This window comes from Fringilla coelebs (genome assembly GCF_963513975.1).
Source record: "Fringilla coelebs genome assembly, chromosome: 2".
Taxonomy (NCBI): Eukaryota; Metazoa; Chordata; class Aves; order Passeriformes; family Fringillidae; genus Fringilla; species Fringilla coelebs.
Genome location: NC_140029.1, coordinates 73658519 through 73669561, shown reverse-complemented (window position 1 = coordinate 73669561; position 11043 = coordinate 73658519). Strand labels below are relative to the sequence as shown.

The 11043-nt window shown below is 40.8% G+C and overlaps 1 protein-coding gene across 7 annotated transcripts in view; it reads right to left on the bottom strand.

Moving 5' to 3' along the window:
* Nucleotides 1-1308: 1308 nt before the first annotated feature.
* PSPC1 (paraspeckle component 1) overlaps nt 1309-11043 on the bottom strand; it is a 58126-nt gene continuing 48391 nt past the window's right edge. For 2 of the 7 annotated variants that reach the window (XR_014617039.1, XR_014617042.1), the window contains 3 exons: nt 5733-5837; nt 2881-2986; nt 1309-2684 (listed from right to left, as the gene is read on the bottom strand). Coding sequence is in view for 1 of the 7 variants with exons in the window: in XM_084227059.1 (XP_084083185.1) it covers nt 8795-8941 (147 nt within the window). In the remaining 6 variants the exon portion in view is untranslated. Of the gene's footprint in view, nt 2685-2880; nt 2987-5732; nt 5838-8503; nt 8942-11043 lie in introns of those variants that run through there. The other 5 variants (XR_014617043.1, XR_014617044.1, XR_014617040.1 and 2 more) reach the window with 4 other exon arrangements.

Sequence of the window (11043 nt, the reverse complement as noted above, 5' to 3'; positions counted from 1 at the left end):
GCAGGTGCAGTTCTCATGAACTGCAGTGGTAGCTGATGGTTCTGCAGGCTCAGGATTCTTACCTTCACTGCTCCAGGACCAGTACTGCTGTTCTGGCTTCTTTCACCGGTGCTGAAGGTTGGTGGGTGATGCAGCTGACCATGTCACAGGTCTTTCTGCACCCATTTGCAAAAACAAGATGGGTTTTGATCAATCTGAATTTAAGAAAACTGTTAACTTTTCACCTTCTGAACATGTCTTAAAATGTTTGAGTGAGGGACAAAGACAAATTTGGGGAAAAAATACCTGAAAAAGACACCACACACTACAAATTTGTGCAGAACTGAGGCAGCAGGAAAAATTAAGCTTTAAAAGGGTTTCTCAAATCTCAGATACCTCAAGTATAGCAGTCAGCAGGAAGGGACCAGGCAGAAGATGGTTCTTTCTGACTTCAGGTCACCTGTTTTTCCACAGCAAACCAGTCCTGCGTGGTAGCTACAAATGAATATTTTTTCCAGAATGTCTGTAATACTTCCTACATGATTTGAAGATTAAGTCCTCTGATCAGTTACTGGTGGCCCTGGTGCAGTTATAGTAGAGGGGTCAGACCTTCCCATTGTCTCCCTCTGCTGCTGTGCCTCTTGCTCTTAAGGGAAGGCACAGCTCTGCTGCCGACACCCAAACCATGTGTATGGGAACTGAAGCCATTGTCACATACCCAGGGAGAGGAGCGTCTGTTCCAAAACTGGATTCACTGCAACTGTGTGGCCATGGGCTACCAGAGGTCGAGGGGAGACAGGATTACCCATGTGGTGACATCTCAATCTGTAGCACAGACTCCTGCTTCCTGATGAGAAGTCTTCTGTTACGTGTATGGACTTTCCCTAGCCAAGAGCAGAGAGATGAATTTGGGAAGAAGGCCCTGTTGGGCCTGTTAGAGCAGCTCCATGTCTTACACTGAATACAGCCCACCAGGTGGGGGAGGGGGGAAGGTGCTGTTCCCCACCTGTAAAGGTTGTGCTGACAGTTTTTCTCAAAAAGGCTTTATGAGGTTGTGTGAGACAACCGGTATGGAAAAGCTTGCACAGGAGACGTAAAAGCTTTGTATGTTCCCTCACCTTTATAGATCTGTCAGCTCTGCTGTGTCACTATCAGAGTAGTTCTTTCAGTGAATAGCAGGGTTATGATCCCTAAAACCACAAGTGAACCTCCAGACCAGGTCCCCTGCACCCACCCTTCCTGAAACCAAATGATTACCAGGAAGCCCCCAATGGTTCCACAGTGCAGGGAGTCCAGGTAAGTACAGCCACACACAGTACTGCCTTGCACTGTTTTTATTAGTGGTATATGCAGCACTTCCATGCACTGAAACAATGGTAAGAAACTGCCATTGTACTGTGCTCCACTGCCATGAGCCTGGTTCCATCTTCTCTACGCACTTTTCGTACCCAGCCGGATTAACAAGATCTCTTAACCACCCCTACCTCCTGTTCTCCAGCTGGAAAAATGCTGCACCCACATGGTTCCTGTGCTCCACAGCCTTCTGACTGCCCAATGGCTTCCATGGGGTTTGTTCCCAGATCTTCTTGTCTTCAAGACCCCAGAACTGGGCACACTGTTTCAGCTACAATCTCAGAAGTGCTGAACAGAGAGATTGCTCTTCTGGCCCCTGCTCAGACATGATCTAATGGAGCCCAGCTTGGGGCGGGGGTGGACACCTTCATCTTCACTTGTCTCTCAGGACCACATCAGCCTCTGCAAAGCTGCTTCGCCACCAGCTTAGTTCAGTTCCTATTGCAGGATTTAACTGCATGATGTTCCAGTCAAGTCTTCAATTCATGTCCACTGCATTGCAGATTTCAGGAAATAAAAAATAAGCATCCTGTTACTCATTTAATTTTAAACAGTTTTACAATAACTATAGAAATTTGAAAAAAACCCTAGTGGTATGTTACAGGCCAGTGTTCAAATCACATCACATCAAATTAATTTTTCATTCTTCATGTTTTTTCATCTTTTTATAGAGCTACATTAAGACAGCAGGCATTTGTAGCATAACTCCCTACTCAACAGCACAGACAACTTACTGCAGCTGTAATCTCCCCTATGATTAACATTTTGTAATTAATACTTTCATATTCTTCTAAACAACCTCAGCAGAAGCACAATCCACGTTACTTTTTCTTTAAACCCTACCACTTTCCTATTTTTGTCATATATTGTAGAGCTCAAAAATATTTTCTTACTTTTAAAAGGCTTTTTTAAAGTCCAACAGCAATCAGTTAAACCAAGAAGCAGTCATTTAATATATCATTTACTCTTATTCTTGTAGAACATACAAACTTTAATCCTTCCAGTGACATCCATTTCCCTTAACACTGCTGTTTCTAGGAAGAAAATCTGCTTTGAGTGCAATCCCGATGAATAGTGCATCAGTACCTCAGTTACATATCAAAGTAGGCTAACATCAGCTTTACTATTAAATGCTGGACTGGCACCACCTTGTGTGCCAAAGCGTGAAGACAGTAACATCACAAAAGCTGTAACTTGTCTCCTCATGTAGGAAGAGGCCTTGGAGCTCTTGGAGCAGATGTATTCATATTCTTCTCATGTCTTTTTCAAGCTGAGGTATTGGTGGGGGACACACCATGTGTGTTCCTTTTTGTCATTTCCATTTTACCTCAGGTCTCACAGGTGTGGCCTGTCTGCAAGCAGAGAGAAAACAGATTAACTGAGAATGATCAGTTTGTCCTTCTCCTACCTTCAGCCAAGAGCACTGAGAGATACAAGGAAAAAAAAATTAATGCATTTAGCACAAAAATAGTACTATCAAACTGAAAACTGAGTACAAAGTGTACCATTACAGGAGTTTTAACAAATGAAACACGATTATATTCTCACCTTGATCGTCCTTGTAATTCCAAGGTGCAGAGCAGCATTTTGCACATCCACAATGTAACAGCCTCAGTTCAGAGGGTGGGCAGCCACCAGCGGCTTCCATTGCAACCTAATGCATTCAATGGAGACAGACATTTCCAAGAAGTATTATTCAGGCTGAGGAGTTACAAAAGACACTTGAGTGGTAACTTCCTTGCAAGTGTGCTTCTGTCATCAAAGGAGAGCATTTAAGACTCAAATGGCAAATAACAGAGCAACACATCAGCAAATACAGTTGGATAAAGAGCTGAGAAATGCCAGCAATTTTTCAGACAGCCCTGCCCCCACCGAGGCAGCTGGAGCTCCCTCTGTTCAGGAAGCCCATGAGCAAGGCAGCCTGGCACAATACTTAACACAAATTCACTAGGTCATTGTACTTGGTCAGCCAGGTTCACACTGCAATCTCAGGCCCACACACATGGAATGGAGGAAAAGGAAGAAAGGTTCTTATCACTTCATTGAGACAAGGAGTTGTTATTTAGCCAGTAAAAGGAACATTTGTATCTCCAAGGAACCTTGACCACCCTTTTTCCCCTTCACAGGAAGGAAACTGTAAGCTGACAGAAAAATTCTGAGATGCCTGGGAAACCTGCCAAACACCGAGGTTCCCAAATGGCTCTTGTGCACAGCAGCACTCTCATATGTAGGGACAAACAAGACCGAATTCCAATGGCTACATGGTCAAGACAAAATGCCCTCTGGATTTAAAAAAAAAAAAAAATTTGAATCAAACTCAGAAAATTAGGTATTTTTCTGTTTTACTGCTGCTTCTGACAAAGAGCTTTAGCTGCTCATCTTTTTTAGATGTTGTGAGTAAACGCTTGTAGGTTGCTTATTTCAGTAGTCTGATTTATACTGCAGATTGTTGTGGGATAATTTTTATACTGTGATTTTACTACACCTAGAAAATAATGGGACTCCAGTGAAGGGCAAAAGCAGAACCACAAAAAGAGGTGTGCATCAACTTTCCCACCTCATAAGTGCCCTTCCCAGAACCAAGAACATGACAGGGTCCAGGTTAGGGAACACAAACTGGACAAGTCACACGTGCTGAGCTTGCTAGGATGCTCCTATGAGTGCTGAAGGAGTTGGCTGCTGGCCTCGCAAGGCCACCCTGCATTGCTGACAGTGTGTGACAACTAGGAGAGGTGTGCAAGGATCAGGGGAAAGCACAAATCACTCCAGTCTTCAAGAAGAAAATGACAGAAAAAATGACCCGGGGAACTACAGGCCCCCGGAAGGTGATGGAACAACTACTCCAAAAAACATTTCCAGACCAAGAAGGGCAAGAAGGTAAGTGGCAGCAGACCGCATGGACTGACAATGAGGTCATTTGCAAATTCTTAAGAATCCCAACTGGAGAGCCTCTGTGGTGAGGTGACCAGTTGTGGACATGGGGAGAGCAGTGGATATTGTCTGCCTTGGCTTAGGAAATCTTTTGACATTGCCATAGTATTTCCAGTTATCATTTTGATCATGTCATGATACTGACAGACTACTGATTGGCTCAGTGGACCATGAGGTGGACTAAAAACTGGCTGAAGAGATGGGCTTACAAGGTTGTCAGTGGCACGAAGTCCTCTTGGATGTGAGTGAATAATAGAGTATCCCTGTACTGAGGCCAGTCCTTTTCAGGATGTTCATTTCTGCCCTGGTTGATGGGACAACATGTCCTCAGCAAGTCTGCAGGTGACACAAAGCTGAGAGGAGTGGCTGTTAAGGCCATAATGTCATGCCACCACCCAGTGATGGCATGACAGGCTGGAGAAATGGGCTTACAGGATCTCATGAAATTCAACAGAAGGAAATGCCAAATCCTTCTCCTGGGGAGAAATATTCCCAGACACCAGTACAGGCTGGAGGCCAGCTGGCTGGAGTGCCCCTTTGCAGGTAAGGACATGGTGGCCCTGGTGAACACCAGGTCCAAGAACCACCCTGAGCAAACCTGGCCACAAAGGCATCCGAATGGCATCCTGCTTTACAAAGAAAGTTGCCAGCACATGGAGAGAGATGGTCATCTGGTCTGTACCCCTGCTAGGGATAGGGACACCTTTTACATGTTATTATAAAACAGATAAATTGTTCTGGTCCTTTATATTTTCAATTCTCTTATTTACTGTTAACACAGCTACAGAGACAGCTCTGAGTCCTTTTGCTAAGCCAAACAAATAGAAGAATTAATACAAGTTTCTCTTGCTTTATCAGTAGAATGTGCACATCTTGGTCAAATCCCACCAGTGTTTAAATTTAACTTTTACTTTATAAAAATAACTGGTATTTTGGAACTACCAGAACTATTGAACTCAGCCGCATAGAACTCCCTTTAAAACCTTACTCTCTGTCAGCCCCATTGAGATGCTGTCCAGTCAGGGCAGATGGCAGTACACACCTGTGTGCACACAAATCAAACTGCCCCAGGCTTCCCAGAGTGCATGGACCCCACCTTCCAGAGCACAGCCCTCTAATTAATGCCAAAGACTGTTCAGAATCAGTAAGTACTGTGTTGATTGTACAATCAGGAGGTGGGGTGCAATATATCAGTAACATCCAGCAGCTCAGACATGGCATCATATTAATGTGGCACTATGGGGTTTGGATGGCTGGCCAGAGCTTGAGCTGTCTGCTAGAGGCTGTGTGCATATGCCTGAAGTCTTAAAAACATAACACATGGCAGGAAATATGACAGGAATTACATGATTTGAAATCAAGTACTAGTTGAAGTGTAGAAGCACAACTACATCAAATCACAAATCTGAACAAAAAGCAGGGATTGATTTCAGTAACTGCTGGATAAAGCCATATACCTTAATACGTACCTTGTACTAAAACCTGGTTTAGGATTCTCTTTTGTCTGCATAACATAGCAGAAGGATTCTGCACAAGCCAGTCTTCATCTGCATTTTTAAGATTTTAATAGTAACCTAAAAAAATAAAGAGACAGTAAATAACTGACATTTCAAGCAAAAGGGAAAACACAGTAGCTTCTCTTTTCAAAAACCCATTATATATGCAGTAATAAACCATAATAAAACTTCCCATTACCAGAAAAAAAATCTATTTATTCTCTACCCATTTCTACCACTTAGTTTCTCCACAGATTTTATTTAAATTTTTACTACCTCAGCAGTTAAACAACAGCTGTTCCAAGAACATTACCAAGTTCTTAGATTTTTACATTTCTGCTTGGAGTAGATTAACTGTAGTTCTTATCCAAAGAGCCCCAAGTCATTTCCCTTTAGAGGTTTTCTAAAACATATATATTTCATGTGACAGAAGACATTCTAGACATTCTAGGCGTGCCAAGGCACGTGGCAGAAGTGGCATTTCATCCTTCTAATATTAGTGCCACTAAAATGATTGTGATCCCTGCACACAACACTGAGTCATTAGTGACACTTGAGAACTAACAACTCTCACTGCAGTCTCCTCCTCTTTCTGCAGCATGTTGTTCTACAGACATTAATTAGGGGCAAAGTTGTCAAAATAATATATCTGAACTGAGCTGGAATAAAAAACCATCTCACAACAGAACTGCATACAAGTATCATTAAAATACAGTTTAATACTGCAAGTGTTAGAAATGGATTCAAAAGTTTAGGACTTCCGTAATTTTACAACTTCTGTGATCGATTAGCTTCTATTTGCAGGAAGTGGTATCCACCTTGCACAGTGTCTTCTCATAGAGTACACATGCAAAACAACTATCCAAAGTGTTTAAAATTCAACAGCTCCATGCCCCAGCCATTCAGGCTTCAAAACAGCTCTCACCTGTGGACATACTCCCTCCTCCCAGAATTAAAATCACCTCTTCTCCATAAATGTCTCAGACTTAAAGTAAGATGTGAGCACTGCAATGTTTGACAGGCCTAGCATAATCCCTTACTGAGGCACAGAAATAGGTCTGCAGAGCCTGAGAGCCCTAAGGAAATGTCTACGGAGAAGACTGCCTGGAAGAGTCCTCATCACAACAGCACAAAGGGGTGAAGAATTCCCCATACTCTCAAGTAAAGACTTGTTAAAATGATTTTCCAACATCTTGAGGTCCTGTTTTGAAAATCATAAAACTTAGCAGACCCTGCAAAGCACTTATTACAGAAAGAATTCCTTTGGAAAGCCACTCACAGGTTGCACCTTTCAGGCTAGCTTCACTTTAGGAGCAGTCCCAAAAAGCAATTCAAGAAGCGACATACGTGTAAATTACAACACACAACCACAAACGTTTACAATAAAGGTAATATTTACCTTATCAGAAACAGCTGAAAACAGGCTGAGATGTGCAGCTCAGAATAAATACCATATTTAATTTGGCATGATTAATGTCTGAGTCCTATTAAATCAATTCTCCCATTTGGTTCCTTTTTATCTGCCCTCTCACACCATGGTGAAGCTTGCTATTTATCAGATTTCAAAAGTTCAGTTATCTATTCTGTACCAGATATTCAGCAAGATAGATGCTTTCTTCGTAAAGCACAAATGACAGAGTACAGCCCACTAACCCTTTCTAACTGTGTTGATTCTACAATCATTTTACAAGTCAAATGCAGTAATAGCTGTAGTGATTAACTGTCAGTCATAGGGAGTTGGCTGGAACTCTCATCTGGACAAGTGTTAGTGTCCTGAGACATTACCTCAACCTTAATGTAGCTATTGATAGGTAGCTATTGATAATGTAGCAATTAATGTAGCTATTGATAGGTATGTACCCATCTAACAGGAAGGCTAAAATTATAAACTGCACAGTTTTCAGTCTGTATTTTATTATTTAAAAAACCCAATAATTACCCTCTCCTTCTCCCTTTCCCCGACCCCAACAAAGTTAAAGCATCAAGGCCCAACACAGTCTCTCCAGTTTCTGTAACTGACAGTGAATATTACTTTCTCTTTCTTGGCCACCCAGCTTTACTGAAGAGAAAGCAGTGTGTCATACTCTTGGCAACCAGTAGATATTAGTGACAAAGCTGTAGCCAAATAGTCTATTTTTGATTACAGGCTCTAAAACCACCCAGTAAGACTGCTGGGAGTATTACAATGTCTATAGTTTCTACTAGGAATGTGCCTCTGCACAATTTCTTCACAATTCTCCCTCTTCTAAGACCAGTCCAACTTCTCTACCCTATATAAACTCTACCATTAGCAATTACTTTGCTAGAGCTGAATGCATCCAAGCAGTCAGTGATGAAAAAAGTGATTTCTAAGAGTGAGCTGGAACTCAAGAGAAAGTTGTTTTCAAAATAAGAGACTGAATTTTCATTCATATGATAAGACTCTTCTTTAAATTAAAGCTCAAAGCAAAATGGTAAGCAAAATGAATCGGAACTAGTCTAAAAGGCTAACAGCATGATAAACATGCCTGGAGAGAAGAGAGGCATCACACACAAACGGAGTGATCCTGTGCATATACTGTGCCATTATGAAGGAAAATTGAAAACCAACTCCTAAGCGCAGCTATCTCAAGTAACGCATACTCAGCTTGGCAGGATATCTGCAGCAGAGACCGGCTGTGTTGGACAAGCTCCAGGCTGCCGGCGCTAATCCGGAGCAGGAACAGCTGTGACACTACAACACTGAAGGACACTACACATTTACCTTGCATACGGATGTGTGGCAGCTTCGCCAGCTTGACTGACAGAACAGGTTTCGTGGTTTGGTTCAGGGTTTTTTTTGGTTTTCATTTTATTTTTAATTAATAGGATTTCTGGTGGCTACTGTAACTAAGAGTAACAAAACCCCCCTAAGTTTCCCCTTTATTTTAGGTCTACTTTAAAAATTACCTAGCAACACACAACAGCAGCACGGGTAAATTTTGACTTCCACTGAAGTGACCATATGGCATTTTGCACCAGCGGACACAGGTATGATTTTGAGAGTAGCAGAACCACTATCCAGCACACAGCAAGAAGAACTCCAATGCCGAGCTGTTCTCAGGAAAACACACAATCCCTTGTGGCCACTTATTTGGGGTTTCCAAAGGGAACCCGAGATGATCCGTAGAGCTCTGTTCATGTTTGCATTTGTTCAGGCTTACCTATCAAAAGGTAACAGATAACAATGTTGGCTGCTGACATACTAACAGAAGAGATACAGTGCTAGACATTCTTAAATGGTCAGGCAATCTTATCCTCCCCATTCTTCTCGTAGTTTTAACTTTAGTTTGGCCAAACCTGCTCATCTTAATTATGAGTAGTCCCTGCTGAGGACAATAAAATCATTAGAGACTAAAAGCAATTGTTACTTGGCATCACTGCATAGCTGCCAGGGATTTTAGGAGACAAACTACAACACTATTTTTCCCAAATCTTGTGTTTGTCAAATTCTCTTAATAAGTGCATATTAAGTACTTGCAGAGAAGTAGAAGGAAGCAAGCATTTAAAGGGAAAAAAAAATTACCAAATTAGAGCTCAAAGGAAGAATTAAGTTCCTAGAAACAAAAGGGAAAATACTACTTGAGTTAAGCCAACAAGGCATTCCATTTCCTTTGCAAGATCATTAAAAATATTTCACATCCATTTCACAACTTAAAAGTTACAAGGTGTAAGGTACCTGAAGTTAGCATCTTACACAGAATGAGGAATGTGAATGAAGTAATATTCCTCTTCTGGGATCAGATTTCAAAAAAGAACAAATGGTGGCAGTTACTAGTGGCCAGGCAATGAACACATGCCAGTGACAATCTGCGATCAAGGGACATTAGTATCTGTTTTGCTTGGATTGCAGATCTTCACCACATAGAAATTAGATGATTTCTTCAGTATTTAGGGAATGATGAGCATGTCTGAAAGCATTTAAACAGAAGACACAAAAGTTTTCATCTATACAGCTTCAGCAAGGTCTGAATTCAAAGATACTAAAATTCGTAAGCACTTCATAAAATTAATAAAATTGTTTATTTGCAAGTCATTACCTTCCTAGATGCAAGACACAATAGCATCGAGTTTTTTATATATATACACACATATTACATTTTTTGCAAAATTCTATGCATTGTGAGACAGTAGTCCAAGTCATTAAAGTCATTCTTTGTTGCTATGAAACAGCAAGTAAATCCTGTATTTTTTTAACACAGTCCCCTCCCTTCTATGACTCTCCCATTTCAAGTGGAGGAACCTGCAGCACCAGAATAGCTGGCTTATCACTGATTTTCATAATTACCCATTTTACAAATGTTGTCATTGAAGCAGCAGAAATACCTTTCAATGTTTAGATTTTTACTTTCAATGACTGCGTTCATGCTGTGCAACTTGGAAAAATATCCAGTGGTGTTATTTTCTCCATTCAGAACTCACATGACAGGTTACACAGATGTGAAGTTCTGAGCGTTTTGTGATACTTTATAATGAACAGCTAAAAAGTACCAAACTGTTGAAGGAACAAGAGAATAACCTTTAACCCTCATAATTTCTTTCACCTAGAAATAACTATACATAGATGTGACTTCACAAAGAAACTTAAGAAACCTGACAAATTAAAAGCATCTGAAAATGCTGCACCTGGCACTGGAAGCTACAGTTAAAATTTCCCAAGACAGTTCTGCCAGGTTCTGGAAACTCTGAGGTCACCTATCACAGACACAGATTTAGAAAAGTCTGCTGTAATCAAGATATCGTCAAACCAGCACAGCTAGCACAGAGTTAAGTAGGATCTCAGTACAGCTCTACTACTTTAAGAGAAGTCAGGATACCATTATGCTACACACAATGCAAACAAATATAAACTTATGCAAGGAGTTAAGAGAATCACTAAGATTTTAGGGATGTTTAAATAGGCATACCTCTATTAAGACTAATTTTTTAATCAAAAATATTTAAAATTGTTTTCAAGTAGCAAAAACGTGCATATGCAAAGCCTAAGAGACAGTTTTCTCATATCTTAGTTTTAAGACTACAAAAAATCAGCATAAGCTTTGTATTATAGAATAATTCTTATATATAGTAGTGATGACCTCACTAGTTTGAGGATGTTTTCTATCTTCCAAAACCTAAAGGGGAATCTAGTTTCACACAAAACTTCCTATACTGTGCATAGTCCAATTTTCTCAAATTAAAAGAAAAAAACAGTGTTCCTAAGAAATTGTGAAACTCACTAATACACAGCTTCTGAAGTGTTTGCAATTCTGCTTTACAGAACTTC